This window comes from Lissotriton helveticus, chromosome 10 (assembly GCF_964261635.1).
Source record: "Lissotriton helveticus chromosome 10, aLisHel1.1, whole genome shotgun sequence".
Classification (NCBI taxonomy): Eukaryota; Metazoa; Chordata; class Amphibia; order Caudata; family Salamandridae; genus Lissotriton; species Lissotriton helveticus.
In genome coordinates, this window is record NC_136071.1 from 439269800 (window position 1) to 439283359 (window position 13560).

The 13560-nt window shown below is 45.2% G+C and overlaps 1 protein-coding gene across 2 annotated transcripts in view; it reads left to right on the top strand.

Moving 5' to 3' along the window:
• Positions 1–13560, top strand: part of LOC144784260 (mitochondrial Rho GTPase 2-like) — a 1917079-nt gene that overhangs the window by 1381606 nt on the left and 521913 nt on the right. The window contains exon 43 of one of the 2 annotated variants that reach the window (XM_078662927.1): positions 7657–9582. The exons of the other annotated variant lie outside the window; for it this stretch is intronic. Within the exon in view, the coding sequence (XP_078519053.1) occupies positions 7657–7814 (158 nt within the window). The 3' untranslated portion in view covers positions 7815–9582. Of the gene's footprint in view, positions 1–7656; positions 9583–13560 lie in introns of those variants that run through there. 2 annotated transcript variants of the gene reach the window in all.

Below are 13560 nucleotides of genomic sequence, written 5' to 3' on the forward strand. Positions count from 1 at the left end.
AGTTTAAGTCCTATAACCTGTAAAAGTTCTTTAAAGCTTGACGCTTGGCCGTCAGTAGAGTCGTCAAGATGGAGATTGAGGTCTCCCAACAGGGTAAAATTAGCGTATCTGAGAGTCAGATCGCCCAGCACTTCCCCCACGTTTTCAAGAAACAGGGAGGGATGTCCAGGAGGGCGATACATCAGTATCCCTGCGAAAGCAAAATTGTCTAGGGCTTGTATGCAAAAGCTTAGGCTCTCAGCACCTCGTATATTTGGTGGTTCTTTCATAGTGCACTTAAGGGTGTCTCTGTGAATGATAGCCAGTCCGCCTCCGCGCTGTTCAATGCGATCTTGTCTGCATATAGAAAAGCCCAAGGGGAGGGTGTGGACTATGTCGGGGTTTGACCATTCACGGAGCCAAGTTTCCGTAATGAAAAGGCAGTCCAAATCATTTTCCGTGATGAGATCAAATAAGTGTGCGGAGTTCTTGACCATTGATCGTGCATTAATTAGACCACATCTAAGGTTATTTGGGCTCACTTCCTTGATGATAGTGTGATATGGCACTAGTGTCTTTTTACATGTATTGCAACAGATAGGACCTACCCATTGATCTACAATCAGGGAATGAGTACAGCTATTGTATGGGTGATTATTTAGGGCAACAATGTCCGGTTTGGATAGGTTGGTCACCTGGGTATTCTGTAAGGCCCCTGGACCGTTCTCCAGCTCGTCCTCAGCGCGGACGGGCGCAGACGGGCTGGACTCTGGCGTGACTCCGGCGCTGATCCGCGCGCGTCCGCTGCGCGGAGGCATACCGTGGCTCCTTATGTAGGGTATACTGGAGCGCTACCAATTTCAGCCGTGCCCCCACCCAAGATGTCTGCCCTCGGCAAACTCCAATCAGGACTCAGCCCTAAGATCGGCTGTGAGCGTCCGAGCTGCCAACGAGGGGAAAGGAGCAGCCAAAATAATGGTGAGTGCTCAGGGAGGTGTGGGGAGGTGAAGTCAAGTAATAACAAATGTTAAAAAGTCGGCGCAAAATAAACGAGTAAAACTCTGCAACCAGCGCTATTTATCAGCTAGGTAGCACAGGAGAATTCTCAGTCAGCTAGGTACACGCTAACTACCTCCCGGCTTTCCGCCTCAGGAGGGGTCCACAATTAACACTCACTTCGGTGTAGGAATCTTACGTGTGCTTCCAGTGTGGCTCCTTATGTAGGGTATACTGGAGCGCTACCAATTTCAGCCGTGCCCCCACCCAAGATGTCTGCCCTCGGCAAACTCCAATCAGGACTCAGCCCTAAGATCGGCTGTGAGCGTCCGAGCTGCCAACGAGGGGAAAGGAGCAGCCAAAATAATGGTGAGTGCTCAGGGAGGTGTGGGGAGGTGAAGTCAAGTAATTACAAATGTTAAAAAGTCGGCGCAAAATAAACGAGTAAAACTCTGCAACCAGCGCTATTTATCAGCTAGGTAGCACAGGAGAATTCTCAGTCAGCTAGCTACACGCTAACTACCTCCCGGCTTTCCGCCTCAGGAGGGGTCCACAATTAACACTCACTTCGGTGTAGGAATCTTACGTGTGCTTCCAGTGTGGCTCCTTATGTAGGGTATACTGGAGCGCTACCAATTTCAGCCGTGCCCCCACCCAAGATGTCTGCCCTCGGCAAACTCCAATCAGGACTCAGCCCTAAGATCGGCTGTGAGCGTCCGAGCTGCCAACGAGGGGAAAGGAGCAGCCAAAATAATGGTGAGTGCTCAGGGAGGTGTGGGGAGGTGAAGTCAAGTAATTACAAATGTTAAAAAGTCGGCGCAAAATAAACGAGTAAAACTCTGCAACCAGCGCTATTTATCAGCTAGGTAGCACAGGAGAATTCTCAGTCAGCTAGGTACACGCTAACTACCTCCCGGCTTTCCGCCTCAGGAGGGGTCCACAATTAACACTCACTTCGGTGTAGGAATCTTACGTGTGCTTCCAGTGTGGCTCCTTATGTAGGGTATACTGGAGCGCTACCAATTTCAGCCGTGCCCCCACCCAAGATGTCTGCCCTCGGCAAACTCCAATCAGGACTCAGCCCTAAGATCGGCTGTGAGCGTCCGAGCTGCCAACGAGGGGAAAGGAGCAGCCAAAATAATGGTGAGTGCTCAGGGAGGTGTGGGGAGGTGAAGTCAAGTAATTACAAATGTTAAAAAGTCGGCGCAAAATAAACGAGTAAAACTCTGCAACCAGCGCTATTTATCAGCTAGGTAGCACAGGAGAATTCTCAGTCAGCTAGCTACACGCTAACTACCTCCCGGCTTTCCGCCTCAGGAGGGGTCCACAATTAACACTCACTTCGGTGTAGGAATCTTACGTGTGCTTCCAGTGTGGCTCCTTATGTAGGGTATACTGGAGCGCTACCAATTTCAGCCGTGCCCCCACCCAAGATGTCTGCCCTCGGCAAACTCCAATCAGGACTCAGCCCTAAGATCGGCTGTGAGCGTCCGAGCTGCCAACGAGGGGAAAGGAGCAGCCAAAATAATGGTGAGTGCTCAGGGAGGTGTGGGGAGGTGAAGTCAAGTAATTACAAATGTTAAAAAGTCGGCGCAAAATAAACGAGTAAAACTCTGCAACCAGCGCTATTTATCAGCTAGGTAGCACAGGAGAATTCTCAGTCAGCTAGGTACACGCTAACTACCTCCCGGCTTTCCGCCTCAGGAGGGGTCCACAATTAACACTCACTTCGGTGTAGGAATCTTACGTGTGCTTCCAGTGTGGCTCCTTATGTAGGGTATACTGGAGCGCTACCAATTTCAGCCGTGCCCCCACCCAAGATGTCTGCCCTCGGCAAACTCCAATCAGGACTCAGCCCTAAGATCGGCTGTGAGCGTCCGAGCTGCCAACGAGGGGAAAGGAGCAGCCAAAATAATGGTGAGTGCTAGTCCCACTTCTTTTCGTGAGTCGGTTTATGTCTGGAACTGTCTCCCTTTAGGATTTGTTCTGGATTTCCCTGGCCCTTGCCTTCGTCTTGCGCTCGGCTTGGTCTGGGTGCTCGGTTCCATGGTACTTACCGGCTGCGCACGCCTGCTCTTTCTGGTCCACAGCCGGGGACTCAGGCGTGTGCCCTTGTGCTCCTGCCTCTTGTTCAGATGGAGCCTGGCGAGACTACGTCTTTCTTCTCACACCTGCCTTTCTTGGCTGTGGAGTCATTCCTGCCTTGTCCGCTGACTCGAGGCTGAGGCTGGTTCAGCTGTCCCCTTCACTGTGTGTTATCCTGTGGAGGGCTTTGCCTCCATTCCTACCTCTTCTCCTTTGAGTTTGGGGTGATTATTTTCTTCCTCGGTACTCCTCTGCTGTTGTCTGTCCCTCTGGGGCTTTCTGGCGGATGTTTCTGGTACCTTGGATGGGCTTGGGGTATCCTGGCCTCCATTCGCCTCGTCCTTGCTTCCTTCTACTTGGTGGGGGCTGGGCCGCCCTTCTTGTCCTGTTTACACATCCCCTGCTGGGGCCCTGTGTTTCTTCCTGCTGGGAGGCTCTCTTGCAGGCCCTCCTCCCTTCTGGGTATGGCTAGGGTATCTATTTTACGTTAAGGAATCTGCGGCTAGTAGTCTCTATCAGATGTACGAGTTACTTACCTTCGGTAACGATGTATCTGGTAGAGACGATTCTAGCTGCAGATTCCTTCACGACCCGCCCCGTTCTGCGAGGACCTTCAGCTTGGTCTTCTGCACTCGCCTGCCTCCGGTTGGTTTTGTCTTCTGCGAGTGCCCTCTTTCGCTTCCTCCCTAGTGGGATGCTTATTCTGTTTGTTGGATCCACTCCTTCCTTTCTGGTGATTGGTTGGTGGGTTCATGGGTACTTCTGCGTCCCTGAACCTTGGTCTTCCAGTGTGGGGCCTACTCATGCTCTTCTCCCTTTTTCATTGCTTATCATTTCGGACTCCTCTGCAGTCCTCTGAGTAGGGGTTTCTTGGCTGTGCCTCGACCCGTAGCTCCTTATAGGGAATGCGCCTCTCCTTGCTGGTGTTGTCTTGGGGTGAATTGTCGTTACTCTTCAGTCTGGCCTTGATGTCCCTCACTATTTATAGAGTGGGGTTTCAGGCCCCTTTCGTCTGTTGTGACGTTTTTCACATGCTTTTCTGCCCCCAAGGAGGATGTTGTATTTGTTTGCAGGGTTGCTTCGCAGTAGCTGTGCTCTGCTCTTCCCTTCTATGACTTTCGGTGCCACAGTAATCTGGCACTCTCCCGGATGGTGCTGTTCCTCACCATTCGTTTCTTCCCTTTCTGTTTATCTGATTTTTATGCACACTGTTCCCATATTCTCACTGTTTTTGTTTGTGATGGCTCCGCGTTGTGGCGCGAAAAAGTTCTCCGAAGAAAACTGACTTTGGTGCACCGGGGTGGGTTTTATGTGACCTTGCTGGCGTCATGCCCGCGGCGCGCAGAGATGCTATGGCAAAGAACATTTTCCAGATCCAGTCTTACGCCTGGGGATAATTCTACGTTAAGGAATCTGCGGCTAGAATCGTCTACACCAGATACATTGCTACCGAAGGTAAGTAACTCATACAATGGACACGCAGTTGCCCAAGAACAGCGCTACCTCAAATTGTGGGTCAGATGACATGGAATCCGATGAAGCCCCTAAAATGAGAGATTGTTGACTCACAGCGCTCAAATTCAGAGCACTGGACAAGCTGATGGCTTGTTGGGAATTTTGTCATTATGTTTTCCACAGTGACTTTTCTCTGCTTCTCGGCCGATTAGAGATTTCCTGAATTTATCCCGGCACAGGAATAATGCACGTAAAGTGATAAGGGAGTGTCCCTCGGGTTTCCTTCAAATTAGCAGGTAAAACAATTGCACACAAATCAGTTGGTCTCCTTCAGTAAGAAAGTTTTTTTATTCTTTCAACATAGAAGTGGGCGTTTTAACTAGTCTTTATTTCTGGAGAAAAAATGATAATCTTGGACCGAGGTTATTAACCTGTGGTCCTGGGGGTCAGCAAAGCCTACTCAAGGGGCCTGCGACTGCTTAGAAAATAAATATTTACAGATTAATAAAGTGTATAGACATACAAAAGTAAAACTGAACATTTTTAAATGCTCTGTAACTGTGAAGGAATTAGAAATTGGAGGCTAAAAATTAAGTTAGATTGGTTTGTGGTAGCAGTGGAAAGGCATCAAACAGAAATTAGTAAGGATGATGAGAGTCCTCATTTGAATTTAGAAAAGCTCCATCTTTTCCATTAAAATGAATTTTTTTTATATTTGTGAATTAAATACACATTTTCATAATTTGTAGATTTGTTTCATGAATACTTGTGTCTGTATTTGTAGGGTATTTTTGTAGTTCAAATCATCGAAAATGCCTAGGCCGGGCTTCCCAGCTTCCAGAAATGACTCAGTAGGGGTCCCTAGATTCCATTAATGATCCACTGGGGGTCCTCAGGTTCCAGTAATGATTGGGAGAGAGTTTGCAGATGTTGAAAACTTAAGAAGCACTGATCTAGGCTTTCAAATCAATCTTGAACTAATTAGGCACCACCAGAGTGAGAAAACGGAAAGGTAAAGGTCCCTCACCGTATAAATGGTACTATTTGAAGCTGTTTACTTTCCTCCCTTCAAGGATAAGATTCAGAGAGCCATATCATGTGCTTGTACAACAGCAGTTTTGGCATCCACAACACTTCTAAAAGTTGAGATGGGTGAAATAATCTTACTGATCCACTGCAACATAAAGGCTGACTACAACAAATACATGGATAAATCTTGACTAAACCTGAACGGTTAAGATGCGATTTTCATTAAAATCATTCCACAGAAACATTTTTACTACATAACTAAATATTTCACTTTCCCTCGCTAAAATAGTCCACTTTTATTACATGCTAAAATATTCTACTTCTGAAGGATACATCTGCCAGTGGATTCCTCACCTTGTGAATATCCCCTGCGCCAGCAGCATTTGGACATTTTTTGTAGCTCTCCACGCCAACGAGGACGACGTCACAGAAGCATGGCTCCGCACGCGGCTCCGTTGACGTCACTGGAGCCATAAGAGAGCCTCGTAGGAATGATGACATCAATTCCCTTTTTTCCGCGCTGTCGACGCTAATGGTTTTTTGGGTCTCTCCTTAGTTTTCTTGCTACTTTGTGTTTCTGGGTTGTAATTCTGGTCTTCTCTTGTTTCTTTCTCAAAGATGTCGTCGAGGAGGTCAGGATTCCAGCCCTGTAGGGGGTGCGGAGGACATATGTCCATTACAGATCCTCACGAACATTGTGTCTGGTGCCTGTCGTCGGAGCACGACGTCGAGGGATGCTGTAGCTAAATGAACCAGAAGGCTTTAAAGGAAAGAGAAGTCAAGCTGTTCTTGGCGAAGATGAGGAAAGAGAAAAGAGGACGAAGAAGGTCGAGGTCGCGATCCAGGTCGAGGTCGGGCTCGAAGTCGACGTCAGATCATGCTTCAAAATCAAAGAAGCATAAAAAAAGGAGAGGCATGGATCTCGACGCCGTTCAGATAAGGAGACGGCTCCGAAGTCGACCTCTCCAGCTCCTCGACCTCAGGAAGACTATGTGTCACCTTCTCCCTCGAATCAGGGTTCTCCTGTTAGATCGGCTTCGCCTGCGGCTTCACCGGCGCATTCTCCGACTCCGGCTCATTCTCTGGCTCCGGTGGAAGAGGTCCCGGTACCTGATGAGTCTTCGACGCCCTTGGCTCCACCGTCAACGCGGATTGGCCCGAGTCCGGTAATGCCTACGCCTGAGCCTACACCAGGCATTTACCCACCTTTCCCTGGCCGGGACAAGATCCATCACATTATTTAAATGCGATGTATGGAGTCTTTGCAAGGGCGATGTACCCCTCCGGAGCACCTTCGGGTCCCATGGGTCCTATAGCCTTCAATCTTGGGGTTCCTCAGGCCTATGCTCGCTCGACTCAGGCTGTGCCTCCGGATCCGTGTTCGACGCCGACTCTGGATCTGTCGGAGTCAGGTCTGGCTCCTCCTACGCCGGTTCCGAGAATAAGATCCAGGCGAGAGGCTCAAAGGATTTTGGAGGAGCCTCGAAGGCACGGAAAGAAAGGGCGGAACTGACGTCATCACGCGACGAGGCTCTCTTTTGAGCCACGTGCGGAGCCATGCTTCTGTGACGTCGTCCTCGTCGGCGTGGAGAACTACAACAAATTTCCAAATGCTACTGGCGCAGGGGATATTCACAAGGTGAGGAATCCACAGGCAGCTACTGTATCCACCAGAAAAAACGTTACTGAAGGTAAGTAACTTGTTCTTTAGTAAGCTTTCATTCCAGTGTCAAAGTGTTTGCTTTCTGGAGGTCCTAAAAGTAATTTCTTTGTACATCCTTTCCTGGAAGACATCAAACACAGATTCAGTTTCCCAATAGTATGTTGCAGTATGATTTGGCGGATAGTCTGTTAATACTTTCTAGTGTTCTGTTGCTTTGTCAATACTAAAGATTGGTCAACAGTAGTTTGTGGCACTAACTGTGTTTTTCCACTCACTATTCTGTGATAGTTCCTTCTTTTTGTCTCCCTCTTCTTTGAATAAATGTAAATCTTTCTTAAATGTATTTGTAATTTTCTTGCTATCTCGTTTTCCTTAATTTTTCCTCACTCTTTGCCATCTCACTCTACTCCACCATCATAATCACTGTTCCCCTCCTCTTTCCCTATCAGAGCGCATACTTCGTGTAATTGATTGCACATCTGGGCTCGAACAAGACTACCTTGGCTATGATGATTCCATCCATCTCTGCAAGGTGTCTCCTTCTGGGAAATTACTCTTCACTGCTGCCTACAATGAGGTGCTTATCTGGGAAATCCAAAGCAGATAATGGACAAGGAAATCCTCTAGACTATCCAGAATATCTGTATGCGATGAGCAATCTGCAACCATCAATCCTGTGTGGAACATCAGCCTCGTCTGTACTATGCACTAGTAATGAATCCCACGCACAGTGAAATTATTTGGGTCAGCTAGAAAATGATCTAGGCAATTAAGAGGCATTGAGGCCGATGTGTGATGAAATTATGATCTTCCAATACAAAGCTAATAATACATGTTCTGGGTCAATAGCTGATTTGTGTGGTCTTGATCCCATTAGACCCTTCTCATACAAAGAGCTTTCCTGGGTGCTCCAGAAATGAAGCTTGATTTTGGAGGACGAGAACCATTTAGGCTGCCTGCATAACAAATTCACTGAAAAGTGCCCTTACAAGCCTATTTTGAGGTAGCTAGCCTGATCCGGTTGCGGGCCAAATTCTGCAGATTTGTAGTTATAAAGTAAGAAGTGTAAACATTGGGCTTTTGACTTTGGATTATTTATTATTTTATGAGTTTTGTTTCATTTCTCGTTTGCATTTTGACACCTGACCTTTTGCCTCAAATGCCGCCACCACCCACCTTCCTCCCAAGTGTGATTAAGTAGCTAAATAAAAAAAAGGCACATCTTCAAGCAAAAACCATCATGCTTCGGACATTTTGGTCGCATCTTTTTGAGTGGATCATTTGACTTGTCTCTATTGGGCAATGTGACCTCAGGGAGAGGAATGATCAAAACTCGCAAAGGATTTGTGTGACACCACAGCAAAGTTAGATTGACTGTCAACAAAGAGCAACAAGACTTGCCTCTTTTTGGAGTGAATGGTTTTGACCCCAGCTACACTCTTTTGCTTCCATCCAGGGCAGAATTCATATGCCACACAGCTTGGATTCACAAAGAACAAAAACCTCACCAGACTTCGATGCTTTTCCTATTGAGTCATTCACTTCTATTTAAAATTGTGATGTTTCAAATATATTGTTCTCATTTTATCTTGCTTTTGTTTAGTTTCTGTAAAACAATGAGGTCTGTTTTATATTTACTTTGAAAGAGCTCCAGTCTCTTGGAGACCGCCATTTGCTTCACATAATGTCACAATGTAAATTCTCTGCTCAGATATTCTTAACTGACATCGCACAGGAGAAGGATTTAACCCCCCCTGGAACAGTGTGCTTTATATTTTTTAGAGTAGATCTATCATGTTACCATTAAAACGTGTTACCATTTAAAGCTAAACTCATCGTTTTACAGAACGTTTAATAATATAAACAGTAAACATTTATATTTCAAACCAGGGTTGCGCACTCATCATATGGCATTATAAAAACTGCATTTGCAGTAGCCAATCCCTGAGGCATCTACCGTCTGCGGTTATGTTTTGTTCTGTATTTGCACATGATACTATATGACCAATCATATGTCTAACATTTTGCAAACTAATAAAGCGGGGACGGATAGCTTTTAATGAAAGGCAGAGAACTGGTGCCCCTTGGACCTCTGTTGACCTTCACTTAGTGGTTGGCAACCAGGATCTTTAATAGAGCTGCACCTCTTTTAGCTAGGGTAGCACTTTTGACTTTGTGTTGTGTGTACAATTTTAGTTGCCCTCCTTGTGCTGCAGCTGTGCCAAATGACACATGTGCCAACTAAAGGCTGACCTATTCATCTTACAGAAGCCCCTGGCATTTATGAGGCAATGTGATTTGTATGAAAATCTTTTTATTTGTGAATGTATCAAGTATGTATAAACTGTACAGTTTTTAAATAAATGATTGAATTTTAATATAAATTTTACCTCTATGTATTTAAGTGTGAGAACAGTTTATCTAAACCATGAGAATTCTATATCGCAACCATTCACATATTACTATACTAAAATAACAATGTAACCAAAATTGGTTCTTATATATATTTAACTGCTTGAATTATTCCCGGCGTCAGGATATATATATATATATATATATATATATATATATATCCAAGTCAGAAGAGTGCCTGCTATAGAAAAAGCCCGCACCAGGTAGGTCTGTTGCCAACAATTTTATTGGAGGGTGTAACGAGGACAAAAACACTGCATCACAGGAGTAAGTTTCAGTAAGCTGCCTGACCCGTTTCATGTTTCCATTTCAACAGAGGCAGGACGGAGAGGTAAAGTCACAGCACTTTTTGGCACCTTTTTCAATTAAGAAGTCACACCCCGGTGGGCGTTCCCACTCCCAGGGCCTGCTGGTTAATGTAGTGCTCAATGAAGCTGCAGTGAGCTGGCGTGTCTTCCCCCTCACTAATGTTCGTAATAACCCAAGTGGGGTGTGGGGCAGGGCTCCGGCCCTCGTAATCACCATAAGTCCCCCAATACTGGTACCTGGTCCTTAGCGCGGCGGCGTTGTTTAGCGTCGTCGCAGGGGTGCTCAACGGAACACCAGGGCTCTCTCCGCAGCTCAGGCGGGGCCGTTAAACATCCAAGTCAGAAGAGTGCCTGCTGTAGAAAAAGCCCGCACCAGGTAGGTCTGTTGCCAACAATTTTATTGGAGGGTGTAACGAGGACAAAAACACTGCATCACAGGAGTAAGTTTCAGTAAGCTGCCTGACGTGTTCCATGTTTCCATTTCAACAGAGGCAGGACGGAGAGGTAAAGTCACAGCACTTTTTGGCACCTTTTTCAATTAAGAAGTCACACCCCGGTGGGCGTTCCCACTCCCAGGGCCTGCTGGTTAATGTAGTGCTCAATGAAGCTGCAGTGAGCTGGCGTGTCTTCCCCCTCACTAATGTTCGTAATAACCCAAGTGGGGTGTGGGGCAGGGCTCCGGCCCTCGTAATCACCATAAGTCCCCCAATACTGGCACCTGGTCCTTAGCGCGTGGTGTTCCCAAGTGGGTTGCAGTGCCTGCTCGCAAACTCATATGCATATTAAAACCAAGTGGGTTGCGGCGCTTCAGTGGAACATTGCACCGGCATCTTACTTGTGTGGCTGCCAGTTGTCATTCCATGCGGTACCTCCATTAAAGATTGTGGCAGCAAATACTCACCTGTTTGTGGGCTCCATCCATCGCAGGCAACTTTGTTGATGGGATATATATATATTTTTTTTTACACAAAGATGCACAGCACTCCAAAGTGGAAGTCTTGAGTTTGTTTATTTAAACAACCGAACCCAACCAACGCGTTTCAGCCTCCTCGGCTTTGCTCACGGTTAGTGAGTTTTCTATTTCCACACCATTTAAGCCTAGTCAGCCATTATGGGGCATTCTGGGCAATGTAGTGATTGGCTTTTTGATAATAAAAATAAAATAACAGAAAAAGAAAAATAACAATTTACATTTTCTGACCATCTCATGGAGGTTATTTACACTTGTACATTTTTCAATTCTGCATATTTCACGTTTTACATTTTGGTGCTTTTAATGTTTTTGTCTGAGTTCCGCCTTTGACTTGTTAATGCTATTAGCCGAGTATAGTACTCCTAATTATGCTTATCCACAAGGTTCTATATTCCTGTGTATTGTCTCAAGGCTTAGTGCCTGTCTACATTCCCATATTCAACAACCGTCCAGGCATGCATCATATTAGACTAGGTTCGTCTGAATGCATATATTATTCTCTCTTTATCTAATTTGTAACTAAGTATAGTACTAAAAATACATTTGCTATAACTTTTTGCAGAATCGTAAATTAATTTTTCTTGCCACACAGTTCAACAATGCTTTCAGATTCCCTCAACATTAGCGCGCTGTGTAAAGGATCACTTTGTGGACATATATATATATATTTCCTCCCAAATGCCCTGAGCTTTACAGAGGTCACACGATGCAGCTCCTACCATCCGGTCTACAAGCGAGGCTGCTTGCAGTTTTTTGCATCCATTTCATTTTAAGGATTCCCCATTTCATTTTAAGGATTACCCGACGCGTTTCGAGGCCAACGCCTCTTCTTCATGGGCTGTTCCACAGTGAAAATTACTGACTCACCAGTGTTGTCTCTTATTGGTTGCTTTATTGAGAACACCACCCACTTTGGGCGTTACACACAAGAGTTGCACAATAGCATGCTGGTTCACGTAGTCTCTGAGGTGAGTCGAAAAATTCATTGTCTCTGTGAAGTTTGTTAAAAAGCTTGTTTTAGTCCTTGAGTAGGTTTGGTTGCCAAACTGCAGGCTTCGTTTTGCCATGGTGGTGTTCTCAATAAAGCAACCAATAAGAGACAACACTGGTGAGTCAGTCATTTTCACTGTGGAACAGCCCATGAAGAAGAGGCGTTGGCCTCGAAACGCGTCGGGTAATCCTTAAAATGAAATGGGGAATCCTTAAAATGAAATGGATGCAAAAAACTGCAAGCAGCCTCGCTTATAGACCGGATGGTAGGAGCTGCATCGTGTGACCTCTGTAAAGCTCAGAGCATTTGGGAGGAAATATATATATATATATATATATATATATATATATATATTCCAGCTCTCGTCTCTTTGATTTGTAAAGAAACTTCGCACTCTCGGGGGCGTTTAAACTTACTGTTTATTTAAAAGCCAGTAACAAACGCGTTTCTGCGTTCTGCCTTCTTCGGTGTTACTGAGACACACTGGAAGCGGCCATTTTAACGAGGCATCGTCAAACCAGTGTAATTGAAACAGACAAGGGACTACAATCATATCGATCAAATGATCGCCATCTTGGTAGTTTTCAGGTTATTTTTCACATTTACATTCGCAATTGATTATTGTCATCATACATAGATGTTTGTGTCAATGCATTATGTCTTTTTTTTATTTCTTGCACGTTAAAAAGCAAATGCCAAATATTAAACAACTGCATTACAGCAAACAAACAAGGGACGGCTAGCCTAGAAGCATTGCATCATCTTTTACGTTAATACATTTGTTTCGGAAAAATTATAATTATACAATTATATATATTATTATTTTAGCCGCCCTCTGCAAATATATTTAAGCCGTGGATCGGCTTTTACTCCCCACATTGATGTCATTAATCTGCTCCTATAACCTGTCCTTTATTCATCTCGCCGTGGATCGGCTTAAGTCCCTCATCCTGTGACGTACTGTTACAAATAATCATCATCTAATTACCTAATATACACATTAAGAGGGTTAGCACCTGGCATTCTCAACCTCATGCCATTTTCCATTATTTACATTTTTCAGCATTTTTATGTCGAAATATAGGCCCACGGTAGTCAATTTTACATGATCTAACATCAACGGCAAATGATCTCTAATATTATGACCCAATGTGTGAAGCTAATTCCTCACCACTATTTAGCCCCCTGGGGGATTTTGTCATAAGGTCTATAATATATCGTGATTCGAGTTTTCTCAGCTTGCGCAACCTGTCGCCTCCACGAACATTTACAGAAACAAAATCCAGACCAAAATATTGCAACTGGCTTCGATCACTCGCATGCTTTTCATGAAAATGGCGTGCTACAGGGTAAGCTGTGTCATTTTTGTCTATAGCTCTCAAGTGTTCTAACACTCTAATTTTGAGTTTGTGGAACGTACTGCAGCCCACACGGGCATTTCAGACAGTATACAGCGTATGGTGTACTGCAAGTTAGGAATTTTTTTATTTGCCTAATTATCCCTATCTCAGATATTTCGTACGATAGAACCCTTTTGCTGTTTGTGCATGCTTAACAGCGATTACATGGATAGAAGCCTTTCATATCCACTAAGGTACTAGTTTTCTGTTGTGGTTTATCTAGATGACTTCTCACCAGCATATCTCTAAGAGATCTCGCTTTCTTAAAA